The 18,681-nt window shown below is 45.5% G+C and overlaps 1 protein-coding gene across 1 annotated transcript; it reads right to left on the bottom strand.

Annotated features, from left to right (window-relative positions):
- Window positions 1–7,760: 7,760 nt before the first annotated feature.
- Window positions 7,761–17,626, bottom strand: Rsl1d1 (ribosomal L1 domain containing 1). The gene is made up of 9 exons (XM_048332422.1): window positions 17,480–17,626; window positions 16,529–16,668; window positions 14,766–14,901; window positions 14,265–14,413; window positions 14,078–14,179; window positions 12,963–13,056; window positions 12,756–12,881; window positions 10,829–11,122; window positions 7,761–8,504 (listed from the first exon to the last, which is right to left on the bottom strand). Exons 1-9 carry the CDS (start codon window positions 17,582–17,584, stop codon window positions 8,205–8,207), a joined length of 1,446 nt encoding a protein of 481 aa, XP_048188379.1. The 5' UTR covers window positions 17,585–17,626; the 3' UTR covers window positions 7,761–8,204.
- Window positions 17,627–18,681: the final 1,055 nt, after the last annotated feature.

The raw sequence follows: 18,681 nt of genomic DNA, 5'->3' as shown, positions 1-18,681 counted from the left end.
AGATCGAGTCGACGGGGCTCATTCTCGAGTGTGAAATACAAGCGGGAGTTCGAACCGGCGGCTCGCGCCTGTGATCCCCCGCCGCTCGGGTAGGCTGCAACCTGAGGATCGCGGTTCGAAGCCAGCCGGGGCAGGACCGGCTGTGAGACTCCTTTCCAGTTACTCACCGAAAACCGGAAGTGGCGCGAAAGCGCTCAGGGACCGAACCCAGGCCCTGAGTTCGAGCCCCACGACCGGCACACCAAAAAGAAAGAGAAGAAAAAGGATGGGCTAGGATGTAGCTGAGTAGCAAAGCACTTGCTAGGCAAGTGTAATGTCCTGGGTTTTATCCCCAGTACTGATAAAGAAAAGATGGAAAGAGGAGGCAGAGTTTTGCTTCTGAGATGAGTTACTTTGCTTCTGGGATCAGATACTAAGTTGTCACAGTGTATCAGTTCCCAGCTTGTAGTTGGGGAAATGTCACATTTAATTGGAAGAAATTATTAAATGCTTCTGGGGGTGGGGAAGCCTTGGAAGTGAACCTTTCTGGTTTCCCAAATCCAGGTCCGATTCTCTCCCCCAGCCTCCGAGGCCCCAAAGTTGGAATGTAGTCTCCACGTTCCATGGCTCCTGTCTTCAGTGCCCTGCTTGGGTGGGTCTCCTCCTCATCAATGGGCGCCTCCAGACCCTGACACTCAGGTCATCTGGAAATGGATCTTCTGAAGCCCTAGATGGGATCCAGGGAGCATAGTGCCAGCTACATGCAGGGCACTTGGCTGGACCCACCATGTAACAGCAATAGTTTTGACTCCCAAGATCTTAAAGTTGGGGATGTACCTCAATGGTAGGGCCCTTGACCATCATATGCAAGGCTCTGGGCTACATCCCAGAGCCCTAAAGATTCTTCAAATGCTGTTTGATAGCCACACATGGTAGTGTATGCCTGTAATCTCAGTACCTGGTAGGCTGAAACAGGAACACGTCCAGTTTGAGAACAGCCACGTAATGAGACCCTGTCATTTTTTTAAATACTTTTTGAGGATTTCTTCCCAGGTATGGACTTGGGAAATGAACTGAAGAATAGAAAGGAGCAGAAAAATATTAAAAATCTGGGCAAGGTGACTCATGTCTGGGATGCCAGCTAATTTGGCAGATCAAAAAATCAAAGAGGAGCTGGGGATATGGCCTAGTGGCAAGAGTGCTTGCCTCATATACATGAGGCCCTGGGTTCGATTCCCCAGCACCACATATACAGAAAACGGCCAGAAGTGGCGCTGTGGCTCAAGTGGCAGAGTGCTAGCCTTGAGCAAAAAGAAGCCAGGGACAGTGCTCAGGCCCTGAGTCCAAGGCCCAGGACTGGCAAAAAAAAAAAGAATGGTAGAATAAAAGAGAAAAGAAGGAAAAGGAGGAAGGAAGGTTTGTTTTGTTTTTCTGGTCCTGGGGCTTAAACTCAGGGCCTGGGCTCTGTCCTTGAGCCTCTCTGTGCTCAAGGCTAGCACTCTATCACTTGAGCCACAGCGCCACTTCAGGCTTTTTCTGTGTATGTGAACCCAGGGCTTCATGTATGCTAGGCAAGTACTCTACCAGTAAGCCACATTCCCAGCCCAAGAACAAGCTTTTAAAAGGCAGTATTTTTATTTAAAATATGCTGAGAAGACTTAAAAACTTCAAGAGGTGTCAGAGGAGATCTCTGATGACCAGGACTCTGAGGACTCCGGGCTGCCACTCCTCTGTGCTTCCAACCCCTGATTCCTGAGTCCCTCTTGGTCTTCATTGACTCTGAGGTAAGTCAGCAGGACACGAAGAGTAAGGAGGAAAAGACCTAATGCTACCATACATACTCCAGTAGCCATGCTTATGCGGTATGAGGTGTTGTGCGTGATGAGGATTATTCCCAAGCCCAAAGTCAGCAGTCCCATGCAGGACACAAGTATGCACTCAGTGAAAGTCAGACAGCCAGAGTCCTCTCGAAGGTGCCACAGGAGGGTCACTGGATTGGACATTGCGACGTTTGCCTGCAGTAGTTATGGGAAACAGATGACAGGTCAGAAACATGCATGGGCTAAGGGGAAACCTGCCTTCTTATGATTTTCTGATCTCCTCTATCCTGAAAGTAGGGTGGGCTACCAGAATCCACGAGCAAAGGCTTGGTGCCTAACAAATGGGGTGAATGGCCAAGGCACACTCCATCATTGCTTTTAATCTATGCAGAAAAGAAATCATTCCTTCGGTGCCTTTCTCACATCTTGCTCTTGGGTTCTCATTTTGAAATGACAGGAAGAATCCAAAAAGACCTCGGCCTTACACAACAGCATCCAAAGCTGGGGGCTGGAGGCTCACCCTTATAATCCTGGGTCACCAGAAAGCTGAGATATGAAGATCAAGATTCAAAGCCAGCCTGGATAGGAAAGTTGGTAAGACTGTCTGAAATTAACCAGGAAAAAAAAAAAAAAAAAGCTGAAAGTGGGAGGTATGGCTCAACAACAAAAATTTCCTATATTTAGTCCTATATTTTGGATCTTTCTGCTCTTATTGCACCTGCTTTGACTATCTTCTGCTTTTTGGCCTGTGTAAATTCCCCACCATCTGTTCTGAGGCTTGACTGAAAGCTGTCCAGCTTTATTTTATTTTTGGATGGTCATGGGGCTTGAACTCAGGACCTGGGCACTGTCTCTGAGCTCTTCAGCACAAGACTATCTACCACTTTGAGCCACAGCGCCACCTCTGGTTTCCTGGTGGTTAATTAGAGATAAGAGTCTCACTATGTTTCCTGCCTGGGCTGGTGTTAAACTGTGGTCCTCAGCTCAGATCACAGCCTCCTGAGTAGTGAGGATTATAGGCGTGAGCCACTAGCACTTGGCTTCTCCTGGCTACTATGACGCATCGGTGGGCATCTCTAATCCGGAAGTCTTGTTGATATTCTAAAATTTTCGGAGCCAGGCCCTGGTTGCTCACACCTATACTCCTAGTTACTCAGAAGGCTGAGATCTCTGAATCCAAGAAGGGAATTCTGTGAGACTGTTCACGATGAACCAGCAGAGAACCAGGAATGGAGCTGTGACTCAAAGTGGTAGAGAGATAACCTTGTGCTGAAGAGCTCAGAGATAGTCCCCAGGTCCTGAGTTCAAGCCTGATGGGGAAAAAAAAAAATCAGATTTGGAAGTATTTATTTTGAAATTAGGGATGACACTCTGGTAAATCCCCATGTAAATGTTGGTTTTTGTTGTTGTTGCCAGTCCTGAGACATGAACTCAGGGCTTGAGCACGGTCCCTGACTTCTTTTTGTTCAAGGCTAGTACTCTACCACTTGAGCCACAGAGCCACTTCTGGCTTTTTCTATATATGTGGTGCTGAGGAATCGAACCCAGGGCTTCATGTATATGAGGCAAGCACTTTAGCACTAGGCCATATTCCCAGCCCTCCATGTAAATGTACAAACAAACACACTCTCTCACTTTTGTGCCAGTGTGGGAATTTGAATTCAGGACCTTGCCTCCTTGCCTGGCTTCTTCACTCAAGGCTGGTGTTCTACCACTTGAGCCACAACTCCACTTCTGGCTTTTTGCAGGTTAATTGGAGATAAGTCTCATGGACTTTGCTGCCCAGGTATACTTTGAACATTGATCTTCAGATCTCAGCCTCCTGAGTAGCTAGGATGACAGGTGTGAGCTGTCAATGCCCAGCTTGTACCTTTTTAACTACCTACGTTTCATTTACTAACAGGTTTTCTGACTGATTTGCTAGTGTTTAACCATTTTTGTTTTTCTCAAACTTGTAAGCTACTGCTTATTTTCTTCATAGAGCATCAGAGGTGATTTTACATTCAGATTCTTTAGCTAGGTGATGCTTGGTGTTTTGGAGAGAAAAAGAGCTCAAGTGGTCAAAGGTGCACTGTGAAATAAGCTGGAAAGCTTTAAATTGTCAGTGCATCAACTCAAACTTTGTATACCTGGCTGAGACGTGAGGATCACAGTTCAAAGCTACCCAGGCAGACAAACCACGAGAGACTCTTTATCTCTAAGTTACAACAAGGCCAGAAGTAGAGATATGGCCCAACTGGTAGAGGGTCAGCCTTGAGTGTGAAAAAAGCCAAGGGAGAACTGGAGGCCCCGAATTCAGGTCTGAGCAATTCTGCTGTCAGGTCTCCCAGCCTCATCTCTGCCCAATCATTGTAATAGTATGCTGCTTCTCTAGCCTCTTGAGTTGGTTGGTGTTCTGGCATTCTGATGATTTTTTTTAAGCTTGACTAAGTCATTAAATAGTACCTATGTTGCTATGCTTAGCTTGGTAAGTTGGCTTCTGCATCAATAACTAGATTTTTCTTTTATCTATTGATTACAATTTATTTTTACTTTCTTAACTGGTTACTTTGAGTTTTCCTTTTAAAAGACCTTCCTTGCATTTCACTGGTTAATCAATGTTTTTCTAATTACTTAAGTTAAATATATAGACAATATACTTTTTTTTAATTGGTATCAGGGTTTGAAGTCAGGGCCTTATACTTATTTCTTTGGTCACATAGCTGGTGCTCTACCACTGAGTCACACCTCCTTCCCTACAATTTTTTTTTGGTTGTAGGGCTTTAACTCGGGGCCTGAGCACTGTCCCTGGATTTTTTTTGCTCAAGGCCAGCACTCTACCACTTTAGCCACAGCACCACTTCCAGCTTTTTCTGTTTATGTGGTGCATGCTAAGCAAGTACTCTGCCACTAAGCCCCCCTGAGCTCTTTTTCTCGCAGCTCCACTTCTGGGTTTTGAGAAGCTAACTGGAGATAAGAATCTCACAGGATTTTTCTGCCCGGGTTGAATTTGAATCGTGATCCTCAGATCTCAGCTTCCTGAGTAGCTAGGATTACAGGTGTAAGCCACCAGCACCTGACTCAATCTCCAGTTCTTAAAGGAAAATAACCTAAGACTACTTAGAAAAATGAAACCCAGATCCATAAAGGAAAAGGCAGGTTAGAACATGAGATCATTCCATCAGGACAGGTATATTTGCAATGGACGTAAGGCAAAGTGTTAATATTCCTAAAGTACATCAAACTTCTGCAAATTCAAAGGAAAACCCAACATCCTAACGAAAAAGTCAAGGGATATGAACAAAAATCCTGTCTTTCAGGAAATGCACATTTTAAATTAATACGTATAAAGATATGCAGCTCAACTAACAATATATTAGAAGTATTCTAGGACTGGAAATGTGGCTTGGTGGTGGAGTGCTTGCCTAGCATGCATGAGGCCCTGGGTTGGATTCCTCAGTACCACATAAAAAATAAATGAAATAAATACAATTAAAGGAAAATATATTTTAAAAAAGTATTCTCAGTGGCTTTCAAACATACTTAGCAAAATGAAGCTAATTTCACAAAAGAAGATGGCTTCTTACCTGCAGGTCTTATAGCTTATGAGTAAACTGATATCAAAAGTCCTTTTCCCAGTCAGGATGTTCTTTCAGGAGAAATGTCTCATGGGTCAGCAGAGCTGTTTCGTTTATATGAATTAGCTCCTCATTGGATAATTGAAGTAACATGATTCTCTCGCAGGTGTTACATACCAGGTTAGGACTTTTTTCCCCCACTTCATTATATAAAGTGAATGTCTTCATTATTCTTCACATGTGGAAGAGATTCCGAGTAGGGAGAAAGTGGTCACAAATGCCACAGCATTTCACTCGAAATCTACATATACTGTCTGGTAAGAAAACAAAAGGAAAAATCTGCCCTACTCTGGCCTTCATTGGGTATGAACTTCTGCGGACTTGATAGAGCGGCGGAAGAATCACCTTCGTTAAGGAGGTGCTGGTGATCCATGCCTAGAATCCTAGCTACCTGAGATTTCAGGATAGAGATTCAAAGCCAACCACACACACAATCTGGCTCCTCCTTAGACACAGGCTGACTAGTCTCATGTGTCTAATTCCAGCAAGATGCTGATGAAGGCATTTAGTTGATGAAGCTGTACTTTAATGTTTTGATACTGAAGCTTGAACTCAGAACCTAGAACTCTACTTTTTCACTCAAGGCTCGCTTCCTACCACTCAAACCTTATCTCCAATCCTGGCTCTTTGCTGGCTAACTGGAAAGTCTCTGGGATCTGTCTACCCAGCCTGGCTCTAAATTTAAGTGCTCAGATATCAGTGACTAGATTGACCCACTGGGAGTCTAGTTTCTATTTCTTTCTAGTTGGGTGCCTGTAATCCTAACTACTCAAGAGACTGAGATCTGAGGATCACAACTGGAAGCTAGTCCAGGCAGGCAAAGTCCACGAGACTGTCTCCAATTAACTGCCAAAGAGCTGTGCTCAATTGGTAGGATGCTAGCCATGAGCAAAAAGGAGCTCAAGGGTAGCACCTAGACCGGGTTAAAGCCCCAGGACCAGTACAAAAAAAAATGGCTAGACTTGCCAGGCACCAGTGGCTCAAGCCTGCAATCCCAGCTACACAAATCTTACACAAAGGATATTTAAAACCTATCCAATCGGGGTGCTGCTGGCTTACACCTGTAATTCTGGCTACATAGGAGGCTGAGATCTGAGGATTGTAGTTCAAAGGCAGCCCACCCAGGATAGTCTGTGAGATTCTTCTCTCCAATTAACCAGCAGAAAAGGCACTCTGGCTCATACTGAAGAGTTCAAACCTCACAAGGTCCACCCCCCCACACCCTGCCCCCCCCCCCAAATTGCTTTTTTTATTTGCTGGTCAGGCTTGAGTTTAGGGCCCAAGGGGTTTTTATTTTTTGTTTTTTAAAGACTAGCCCTCTACCGCTTGAGCCACAGTGCCACTTCTGACTTTTTCTAACTTGACATTCCTGCCTGGGCTGGCTTCAAACCTTGATCCTCAGATCTCAGCCTCCTGAGTAGCTAGGATTATAGATTAGACAACCTCGGGTGCCTGGTTCTGTAGTGGGCTTCTTTTTGCCAGTCCTGAGGCTTGAACTCAAGAGCCTGGGCACTGTTCCTGAACCTCTCTGCTCACGGGTAGCTAGCACTCTACCACTTCCAGCCTTTTCTGTGTATGTGGTACTGAGGAATGGAACCTAGAGCTTCACACATTCAAGGCACTCTACCACTAAGCCATTCTCAGCCTACTCTGGAGTGTTGTATTCTTTTGGTTGATCATGGGGCTTGAACTCTGGGCCTGGGCACTGTCCGAGCTCTTCAGCTCAAGGCTATTGCTATACTTAAGCCACAGTGCCAATTCTGGTTTTCTAGTGGTTAACGTAAGAGATTCAGATTTTCCTGCCTGTGGCTGGCTTTGAACCACCATCCTCAGATCTCAGCCTCCTGAGTAGCTGCGATTACAGGCGAGTTACAGATGCCCAGCACTCTGTAGTGTTTAAGTGTTGGAAACTCCAGATCAGAGTTGGGACATTTTCTACCACATTTCATAACTGTCTCCAATGCAACCGATACCAGCAGGTTGGTATCAGCTGTTTGTGAGCCCAATCACCCTTGGAAGCGCTGCTAGTGGACAGGCCTGCCTAGCCGGGAACATGTGCAGTCCAAACATAGTGCAATACCAGTGGTCACTCAAGGCCTCACAAGGGAGCAGGCTGCACTACTAGTCTATTTGTATGGAGGAGGTAGAGGGATAATTTCCTTTACAATAGATATGTAGGCCAAGACAGGACAGGCAGACATTCTGTGATTATCATGAAAAAGCCCCTCAAGGTTACTTTGCTAATGTTTTTGCACAGCCTTGTGAACTGATGGAACAAGTAAAAACATCATTACAACAAATGACAAAACAAGTCATGACCTATGCTCATTGGACAGCGAGCATATCCAGAGACAGATGTTACAGTTTGTGTATGATCACCACAGAGAAGACTATCGCATCAGCAAACACACAGAACAATTAAAAATACTTTACTTTTGCCACTGGCTTTTACAAATAGGAGTATATGTCAGATCACCTAGGGAGGTTCTTAAAACCTCTCATGGGGAGGGTAGCAATGGAAGTTAGGGTCCAAATCCTTTTATTTCACTTCTCTATTGGCCCAGTACTGGGTGGAACTCAGCCCCGCATGCTGAGCAGGGCCCAAGCCAGTCAGAGCCTCACTATGTTATCCCACCCAGGTTGGCGGGCTATGTATAGCTGGATTGTTACAAAAAAAGGGTCTGTTTCAGTTACGTGACTGTAACCCCTCTGTACATCACCTTTATAATAACAATTAAAAAAAATATATCTCAAGTAACTGATGAGTCCTGGGCCGAGCCAGTGACTTTTAGCTAGCTTGGCCCTCAGAAGGATTTTTCCGTCCCTGTTTAGGGGTGGCAGGATCATTACTCCCAGATTTCTTGTGAGTAGTGAAGAACTTGGCCTCTGGCTTTTTTGGAGTCTGTCTCAGGTCTTTTTTCCCCAGCCCTGAGCCTCTCTCTTTGTCTTTCTGGTCCGTCTTCTGCTTCTTCCCTGGGGCTTTTCCGGGGGTCTCTCCCGTGGGCAGGGCCTTTCTCTTCCTCACAACGGATGTACTGGGCCCGACACTCTTCTTTGAAGACTTCTTTCCTGAGGCATTGCTTTGCAGCTGCAAGAGAGGAAAGTTAAGACTGGCAACAACAGGAGTCACTGTTCTATTTAACGTTACAGGAGGGGACGAGCTGAGAACCCAGCACCTCATGCCTACAGTGCTGGTGCTGTCACTGCAGCCACACCTCCAGCCCTGTAAAGGAGCCTGAGGAGCTCATGAGAGCATGAGCCCCCTTTTCCTAAGGGAAGTGAGCAATGGGTGCAGAGGGAGCCATGCCCAAACCTGACTTCCTGTTAGCGAGTCCTTTGCAGGCAGCCTTCAGATTCACAACTGGTAAACCCAGGCTCAAAGAGACTATTCAAAAGGGTATTCTTCCCAAAATGACAGCAGCAAGGATTTAGCAGCAAACTCTCCCAATGTAGATACAAATGAAGACCAAAACTAAACTTGGTACAGGTGTCAGTCCTGGGGCTTTAACTCTGCATGTTCCCTTAAGCATTCTTGCTCAAGGTTGGCATTCAAGCCACAGGTCCATTTCCAGTTTTTCTGCTGGTTCACTGGAGGTAGGAGCCAAAATTGTGTAGGGGCTAGGGATATGGCCTAGTGGCAAGAGTGCTTGCCTCATGTACATGAAGCCCTTGGTTCCATTCCCCAGCACCACATATACAGAAAATGGCCAGAAGTGGTGCTGTGGCTCAAGTGGCAGAGTGCTAGCCTACAGCAAAAAATAAAAAATAAAATAAAATAAATTGTGGAAACTAAGCCAAACACAAATCAACCTACCATGATATCTCCACTATCTAGACCTGTTTATTTTTTCAAAACAGAGGCTTGCTATGTAGCACAAACTGCCATTGAACTTGCAATTTCCTGCCTCAGTCTTCCTAGTAGCTGAGCTGATAGGTGAGCACTGAGCAATAACACTGCCATGATTGTATTTCCTAGATGGGTCTAAAGGACTGAATACTGAGACCTAGGTCTTGCACATGCCAGGCAGGTGATCTATCACTGAGCTTTACCCTCAGCCACTACTCTTCAGCTTCTAATCTATCACCTGTAAAAAGAACTTAACATTTTAAAGATTACTGCCAGGCTCATGCCTGTAACCTTTGCTACTCAGGAAGCTGAGACTTGGGAGGAATGAGGCTCAAAGCCAGCCAGAAAGAAAAAGTCTATGAGACTCCATCACCAATGAATCAGCAAAATGCTGAACTAGAGGCGTCATTCAAGTAATAGAGCACCAGCCTTGAGTGGAAGAGTACAAGTTTCTGAGTTCAAGCCTCACTAATGGCACACACATACACACGTTTAAAAAAAAAAAGAGAAACTGGGAATGTGGCTTAGCGGTACGGTGCTTGCCTAACATGCATGAAGCCCAGGGTTCGATTCCTCAGCACCACATAAACAGAAAAGGCTGGAAATGGCATTGTGGCTCCAGTAGTAGAGTGCTAGCCTTGAGCAAAAAGGAAGCCAGGGACAGTGTTCAGGCCCTGAGTTTAAGCCCCAGGATTGGCAAAAAAAAAAGGAAAATCAGTATTACTATTGAGCCAGGCTAGGGGTACAAAGGCAGACATGTGAAAAAGAAAAAAGGCTATAGTATGCTGTAAGACGGTGTGATGGCTCATGCCTGTAATTCTAGTTATTTGGGAAGCGGAGACTGGTATGGTCCTGGTTCTTAAGCCCAGCCCAAGTTTGTGAACCCCTCAATGAATAAAAACTGTGTGTGGGGGCATGCACCTAACAGTCCAGGTATATGGCATAGGTCAGCCGGAGAAAAAAGTGAGATCCTATTTGGAAATGATCCAGAAAGGGCAGGGAGTGTTAAGTGGAAATACTACGCCTTAGCTTAAGCCAAGACCACTAGAAAACCAAATGACCCAGTGTATTAGCACACCAACACATCAGCATGTCTCATGTGGGACAGTGACCCACCATCTCTGTGCATGGCCCATCCTAGTCCTGCTCAAGTGTCCCACCATGAAGCAACACAGGTGTTTACAGGATGAAGGAAATTGGCTACTACAAGGCTCTTGGTTTATTCCAGTGTTTTCATGAATCTTCACTCAGCACAAGGTCCATCCACTCAGACACCAGTGGCCCCCAAAAGTTTTATTATTATTATTTATTTTTTATTTTTTGGCCAGTCCTGGGCCTTGGACTCAGGGCCTGAGCTCTGTCCCTGGCTTCTTTTTTGCTCAAGGCTAGCACTCTGCCACTTGAGCCACAGCGCCACTTCTGGCCGTTTTCTGTATATGTGGTGCTGGGGAATCGAACCCAGGGCCTCATGTATACGAGGCAAGCTCTCTTGCCACTAGGCCATATCCCCAGCCCCCGCCCCCCAAAAGTTTTGTATCACTATTAAATGGCAATAAAAAAAATACCTGGACATTTTCTTTTGCTGGAGTTCCTTCTATTGGTACCAGCTGTGGGATTTTGTCTTCTTCACTGTCGTCTGTCACTGTAGGTTGGCTTTTTACTTTGCCTGTCACTTTAGGCTGGCCTTTCACTTTACCTTTCTTGTTTTTGTGAGACTCGGTGGCCTTCACTGGATCATCCCCAATTTGGGGTGCCTGGTCCCATGGTAAAATTGATGCAGATTTCTGAATCCTTGCCCTCAACCTTTTGTTTTTCTTCTTTTGCTTTTTACGCACCTTCATCTCTCTCTTCTTTTTTTCCTACCGAAGAACATCAGACAGAAGATAAGTAGGAAGACTTGTGAAGAAAAACAAAGGACAGGGAATGAGTGCTGGTAGTTCTTAGTATTTACAGGTTCCCCAAGAGAGCTCTGACCACTACCAACACTACCAACACCTCAACTCTGGGCCTTTCACACAGGCCCAGTAGCCCAGGGACTCTGGATCCTCCTGCTTCGCCTGAGTGCTGAGACCATAGGCTGCACCACACCTGACAGTTCATTTCTGAATCTTAGTCAAGGATGTACTCCTAAGCTATATGACACAGTCTGTCAATAACCATCTTAAGCAATTCCACTTTAGCCAACATTTCCAATACCTTCACAAATTCCAAAAAATCTAACAAAAATTCCGTATTTGCCAGGTGGTAGTGGTTCATACCCACTATAATCCTAGCTACTTGGGAGGCTGAGATCTCAGGATCCTAATTTGAAGCCAGCTCAGGCAGAAAAGTCTGTGAGACTCTCCTCTCCAATTAACCATCAGAATACTAGTAGTGGTGCTGTGGCTGAAAGTGGCAGAGCACTAGACATGAGTGAAAAAGCTCACAGACAGCACCCAGGCCCCACGACAGAGAAGTCAATGCAAAGGTGAGCATGGAAGCAAAGTTTTTTTTCAGGGGGTGGTGGTGGTGTGGTCGTGAGTATTTATACTCTGAGCCTCATACATACTAGGCTTTACAGCTTCAGCTCTTCTATTCTTGCCTTGGGTTTTTTGAAGACAAGGCCTTTTTTTTTGCCAGTCTTGGGTCTTGGACTCAGGGCCTGACCACTGCCCCTGGATTCTTTTTTGCTCAAGGCTAGCATTCTACCACTTGAGCCACAGCGCCACTTCTGGCCGTTTTCTATATATGTGGTGCTGGGGAATTGAACCCAGGGCTTCATGTATATGAGGCAAGCACTCTTGCCACTAGGCTATATTCCCAGGCCAAGACAAAGTCTTAATTTATGCCTGGGCTAGTCTGGATTATGGCCCTACATTCCTGCCAACCTTTGTTGTGGAATGCCTGCATCAATAAAATGTGTCTGAGACCTCTTATACTTGGGCTGGTCTCAAACTTCAATCCCCCAATCTCCACTTCCCAAGTAGCTAAGATTATATAGGTGTGAGCCATCAGTGCCTGGCTAAGTTTGGTTTTTCTTCCTCTTAGTTCTTTGTCTCTTTATGCCTAGATGGCCCTTTAAAACTAAAAAGTTAAAAGCTCACACCTGTCCTATAGGCCTAGCTACTGAAGAGGTTGAGATTTAAGAAACCTGGTTTGGAAGCAGAAAAATCCTCAAGATTCTTACTTGGAACTAGTCAGCAAAAAGCTGAAGTGGAGGTATAGCTCCAGTGGTTGTGTGCCAGCCTTGAGGGAAAAATGGAGCAAGGGCACTGGTCCTGAATTCAAGCCTCAGTGCCAGGACCAAAAATCATGACAGTACTTAACTTACTAGCCAATCCAAGGTGTTCTATGTAGATGAACAAAAAAAAAAGCCTCTGGTAAGTGGGAACAACGAACACAGAGCACAGGCTGGGCACCATCATGGCACGCAGGAACAGCAATGGGTTCTAACCACTAGGAACCACGCTAACACCTTCATGAAGCCCATCTACTATTTACTCATCTACTAACTTGTCTCTGCAGACCACTGAAGGAGAGTGGGCTGTTTTCATCCACACAGCTGACAAACGAGGAAAAGATGGGAAGTGAAGCAGACCTCTCGGTTTTCACAAATAGGAGTTTGACACTTTGCCACTTCTGAAACAAAGAAAAGAATATCATTTATCTACGCAATGCTTCCCTTTGCTGTCATCCATAAGCCTGTTGCACGGGATGTACCTGTGGCAACTTCAATGCCAGCTTTTCCGCAACAGCGACAATGTTTTCAGTGATGTGCTGAGGCTCCATTGCAGTGTTACCAATGCGCACAGTACTGGAATATAACACAACACAGTATTCAGTGATTAAAAACAAAACAAAACGGGCTGGGGATATAGCCTAGTGGCAAGAGTGCCTGCCTCGTATACACAAGGCCCTAGGTTCGATTCCCCAACACCACATATACAGAAAACGGCCAGAAGCGGCGCTGTGGCTCAAGTGGCAGAGTGCTAGCCTTGAGAGGGAAGAAGCCAGGGACAGTGCTCAGGCCCTGAGTCCAAGGCCCAGGCCTGGCCAAAAAAAAAAAAAAAAAACAACAAAAAATGCTTCAAAATAAAGCACATCATTCTAAAGATTTTCTTTCAACAAGTAAAAACATTGAAAGCATTGGGATCTAAATAAATTTTAAAGACTGAAATGTGATCCATGCTCATGCTAGAAATGGTCCTTTAGCAGATGCAGAGCAGGACGCCCACAAGGCTCAGCCCAAACGTCAGGTAAGGGGATTAGAGATGCTTCAGACAGTCTGATGGAACTGCATGGATTTGGAATTATATATCAGCAAACCAAAACCAAGGTGGATCTTTCAGGGTAACATGCAAGCCCAGGACTACGACAGCTCTCTAACCATTGAGGTTATTGTGGCTTTCCTTAATACCCAGAGTCATCCTGTCCAATACAGTAGCCACAATAGCTACATGTGCCCTTCTCAATTCATTAAAACTACACAAAATTAAAAACTCAGTTCCATAGGCACAGAGGCCACATTCCAATACTCAGCCAGTGGAAAGAATGTAAATTCCTACCAGGCAGTCTTATTTTAGACAATTAACAATGCTTATTCCTTCCCCTCCTCCCTCAACTGTGGGTCTGGATGCTGTCCCTTAGCTCTTTAGCTCAAGGCTACTGATGTATAACTTTGAGCCACAGCCACACTTCCGGTTTTCTGGTGAGAACTGAATACTTCAAAGGTTTTAGTTTTAGCCCAAGAACCTGGTTTCATCAACAGTACCCCTTAAAAAAGTAGACGGTCACTACCAAATGTGAAGCAGTTCACACTTATGTCAGCTGCCTACCTGCAGGAGCCACTCTTGGAGATGTTGAGGACAGTCCCACCCAAACAGTAGTTGATCTCTTTGGACAAATTCTTGGCTAGAAGGTTTACAGGTACTGGAACTCTACAAAACACATGGCATCAGAATAACACACGCCAAGAAATCTGACATATGCTGATGTCTATCTATAGTCACTTAAGAAACTTACTTCTTCCTTTGATAGAAATGTCTTCCTATGTGTGTGGGTAACATCCGCCTAATTCTTTCATCAGTAAGGAAAATATCAAAGCTCCCGAGGAGGCGGAGCTTGGCTTCATATGCCTTATATTCAGTCTTTAAAGTATGGAAAGGGATGATCTAGAAAACATAAAGAATAAAAATACAAAAGTAACACAGGAGAAATATGTAGGCAACAATTTGTATTCAATTTGAAAATGTCCTAGAACCTCGCCCTTTATGGTTTAGCAAACAAGCACCTAAAATGTTCCTAAGAACCATGTAAGGGACATGGTGGCAAATGAGCAAGAGACCTAGATTAAGACTGGGAGGGATCAGCTGAGCTGGCAGCACATGTCTGAAATCCCAACTACTGGGGAAGATGCAAGATGTCAGGCTGGCAGCCAACCTGGCAAATTAGGAGTGTATTATGTATTACTTCAATTTAATTTAAACCCCTGAAACATCTGGAAAGTATTAGCCTGTTTCCTACTCGAGAGATGGATTCAATTCCATGCTTCTTCAAAAGCTTCCTATAGAAACGTTCTGTGTCTTCAGGTGATTCAAGCTCATCTTTGGTAAATAAACAGATTTCAGCCAAATCTGATCGAATACTATGAGGCAAGGACCTGCAAAACACATGAGAGACATCCAGAAGTAAAGTGTTATTTCAGAAACCATCAAATGTCATTGCGTCACTTTACCAACCTTCATCTATGTGAACACTGCACCAAAATCATTTAGAAATACATCTAGAGGAAGGAAGGGGCTAGGGCCTTAGTGCACTGGTAAAGTACTTGTCTAGCATGTGACAGGCCTAAGTTCTATAACTAGCCGAGCACTGAAAAAGAAACTTTAAAAAAAGTAAAAAAGGGGCTGGGAATATAGCCTAGTGGCAAGAGTGCTTGACTCGTATACATGAAGCCCTGGGTTCGATTCCCCAGCACCACATATATAGAGAATGGCCAGAAGTGGCGCTGTGGCTCAAGTGGCAGAGTGGTAGACTTAAGCAAAAAGAAGCCAGGGACAGTGCTCAGGCCCTGAGTCTAAGGCCCAGGACTGGCCAAAAAAAAACCACAAAAAAAAAAAAAGAAAAAAAGTAAAAAAAAAAGCAAGCAAGCTAGTTTTCAGAGAAAAGATCTATGAACTATCAACAGGCCAAAAATGATGTCAGTTCATTACATTTAAAGCCCTAGGCGAATTTTCTTGGGCTTGGCCATGTGGCTACTGTATATGTTCTTGATACATTGTATATTGTATATATGTCTACCTGACCTAGAGAAGAGATAGAAAAACAGGGCGTTAGATATCACAAGAAATGTACACACTGCCCTTTTTGCACAACATCTTGTCAAAAAATTTGTATTCAATTAATAAACAAATTTAAATTTTAAAAAAATGATGTCAGTTGACATTGGGAAAGCAAAAATAAATGTACAACCAAAGACACTCATACAGTACACATGTAACCACTGTAATGTTACTGTGGTTACAGTGGCCCATGTACTGTAATATGGGAAGGAAAATAGCCATACTCAAAGGTTTAGAACTTTATCTTCTGGTAAATTTGAATGTATTACCTCCATAAATTTTAACTCGTGTCTTACGTCTACATTTCTAAAAGATATGTGCATGGTTGTGCACACCTATAATCCCAAAACTAAGCAGGCTGAGGTAGGAGGGCCCAGATTTCCAGGACAAGCTGGGCTAAACAGCAGGACTGACTCAAACTGTGACCCAGATATTAACATAGACTTGTTATGGGTTTGTTTTCTACGGAAGGGAACTCACTGCTAATTTTTTGTTTTGTTTTGAAGAGTCTTTGTAAATAAGTATGGGCCCCAAGGTATGCTGTAAGACTTTTTTTTACTAAAAAGCAGTCCAAATTTCTATCACTCTTTTTTCTTTTTTACTGGTCCTAGAGCTTGAATTTAGGACCTAGATTCTGTCCCTGAGCCTCTTTGTGCTCAAGGCTAACTATAGAGCCAATTCCAGCTCTTTCTGAATAGTTTATCTGAGTTAAGAGTTTCACAGATTTTTCTGCACAGGCTGTCTTTGAACCGTGATCCTCAGATCTCAGCTTCCTGAGTAGCTAGAATTAGAGGTATGAGCACCACCAGTGCCTGGCCCAAATATTCTTTTTTAAGGCAGTGATTTTACTTCATCTCAGATTTTTGAGTTTGTCAAGTTTCTATTGCTAAAAACTACAAAGAAATGAACGAGTAGATAAAAAGAGCAAATAAAGTTAGAACTTACAATTTGACCCTCAGTTCTTTACTGGGAATTTTCCATAATACCACCAATAAAAATAAATTTTCACTCTCATTCAAAAGCAATGCATTCTTGCTTTTCCTGGCCTTGCAATGCGCCAACAAGGCTTCTACTGCCTTCCTAATCTGCAAAACAGAAACACAAATTTAGCATAATTTAACGTTTAGCCTTCCCTTGGCTCCATATTCAATTTTAATAGGTCACCTGTACAAAAATAGAATAGTGCAAGTTATACTCAGAGCAATTTAGCAATCCATCAAAATACAGCCATAACAGCCCAGAGAAGTCTGTAATCCCAGCACTCGGGAGGGGGAAGCAAGAGGATTAAAAACGAGTTAGAGATCAACCATGGCTACACAGTGAGATCCTGTCTCAAAAGGATGAGACTGTGCCATAGGGGACGACCACAGCGGTAACTGCAGGAGAACACCTACACCCCAACTTCACTGACGGTACCGTGTGCCCAGGCCCCCACCGGAAGCACTTCAACAGCATTCCTGTCAGCAACCCGGGGGCGGAGGGCAGCAGAGTCCGTGGTAAGCAGGAGGTAGTAACAAAATGAAAAAGCCGGTCCGGGGTCAAACAGAAAGAAGGAAGTCAGTCTCATGGACTTTCCTGCCAGAACTGGGTTTCGAATCCGGATCCTCACATCTCAGCCGCTTGAGAAGCTGAGATTACAGGACATGGCACCGGGCGCCTGGATATTTTTGCAATACAATTACAGACCGCCTGGATGCAGGTCTGGAGGAAAGCATGAGTCGGCCCATGCGGGTAAACCTGCGGGCTAGCCCGCACGCTCCCGGGCTTCCCCCTACGGAGGGGTGGCCCACAGGCACTCGGTAGGCCCGGGTTTCCAGGCCTTTCTGTCTGCACCCTCAGGCCTCACGACGGACAGACACCCTTCTTTCGAACCATCCACCTTTCCCAAGGACTCACTTGGCTTGTGTCCAGGTGCTCCAGGGCGGTCAGGTCGTCTGAAGCCGAGGTGGAAGTTGCAACCACTGCCGAAGTCCCTGGCGAGGTGGGAGCCGCGTCCTCCATGGCGGGTTTACCTCGTGCGAACGCACGGAGTGACGGAACTCGAGGACTGCGCAGGCGCACGCATACGCGCGGAGAGGCCCGGAACCGGAAAGTGGGGCAGGCTCTACCTCGCAGTGCATCATTTCCGGGAGGGCGCGCAATTTGGTTTCCGGGCGTGGCGTAGTATCAGTGGAGAGCCCCTCTCCAATATTCCCGCCGCCCGGGACTCGGCGACTCTTCCTACGAGCCTGCGAAGGGACCGCGAAGCCCTGGCCCGGCGGCTGGGCGTCGCCTCCCTCCCCACGGCTGGTGGGCTGGAGCGGTCTGAGACGAGTCCCCGGCCGCCCTGGAGCTGCCGGTCCTCCGCGGCGGGCGGTGAGGTCTCGGCTGTGCCGATACCAGCCAAGGTCGGCTGGTGGACCCGCGGGACAGAATGTGGACAGAACGTCTCCTTCCCTCTCCGTCTTCTTCCCCAGAGGTTGCCACTGCCCCCAGAACCTCCTGGAACCTTCCGGAAACGAGTTTGGCGTGTCTAAGAAGTATTTCTCCTTAGTCTATTTGCGGGTGGGTTGGTTTCCATTTTCGTTGAACTGACGCCGGTCCCTCATACTTTGGAGGCATCCGCACCACCCTCTGGCTCAGCGGCACTGTGTGGACGGACGTCCAGCCCTTTTACAGATAGTAAGGTCTTGAGATCATGGAAGTCCGTGGCTATGGTCAGACAATAATGACATTGTCCTTCATCGAGTTGGGGAGCACTTTTTTTTTTTTTTAATGTATTGGAAATACGAGTCTCACAGACTTTCTGTCCGGGCTGGTTTCACGTAGCAATCCGCAGATCTCAGCTTCCTGAGTAGCTAGGATTACAGGCGTGAGCTACTGGCGCCCGCCCGGCCCTTCAAGAACGCTTTAGATACTTGGTTCTTCCTACTCGTCTGTCCCAGCATCTAGTTTGAGGTGAAATTGGGTTTTTAGAACAGCGTTAGGAAGTTACACTGTGCTTTGGGTGTCAGCATCTTGGTGGAAGAGCATTGGGAATGTCAGATATTCTGCATCTGAATTCATTTTGGGAGGAAGGCTTCTGGGCCGAGGAAATGGCATGAATTGAGACGAAAGAC

The sequence above is a fragment of the Perognathus longimembris genome, chromosome 23 (assembly GCF_023159225.1).
Source record: "Perognathus longimembris pacificus isolate PPM17 chromosome 23, ASM2315922v1, whole genome shotgun sequence".
Classification (NCBI taxonomy): Eukaryota; Metazoa; Chordata; class Mammalia; order Rodentia; family Heteromyidae; genus Perognathus; species Perognathus longimembris.
This window is presented reverse-complemented; position numbering and strand designations above follow the sequence as displayed.

What these genes read in the sequence shown, in the direction of transcription:
- Rsl1d1 (XM_048332422.1), bottom strand. Translation starts at nt 17,584, where the DNA reads ATGGAGGACGCGGCTCCCACCTCGCCAGGGACTTCGGCAGTGGTTGCA. An exon ending in AAAGAACTGAGGGTCAAATT is followed by an intron (nt 14,902 to 16,528) that starts GTAAGTTCTAAC and finishes TGTGTTTTGCAG; the next exon opens with GTCCTTGCCTCATAGTATTC. An exon ending in TCAGTGGTCTGCAGAGACAA is followed by an intron (nt 11,123 to 12,755) that starts GTTAGTAGATGA and finishes GTTCTTCGGTAG; the next exon opens with GAAAAAAAGAAGAGAGAGAT.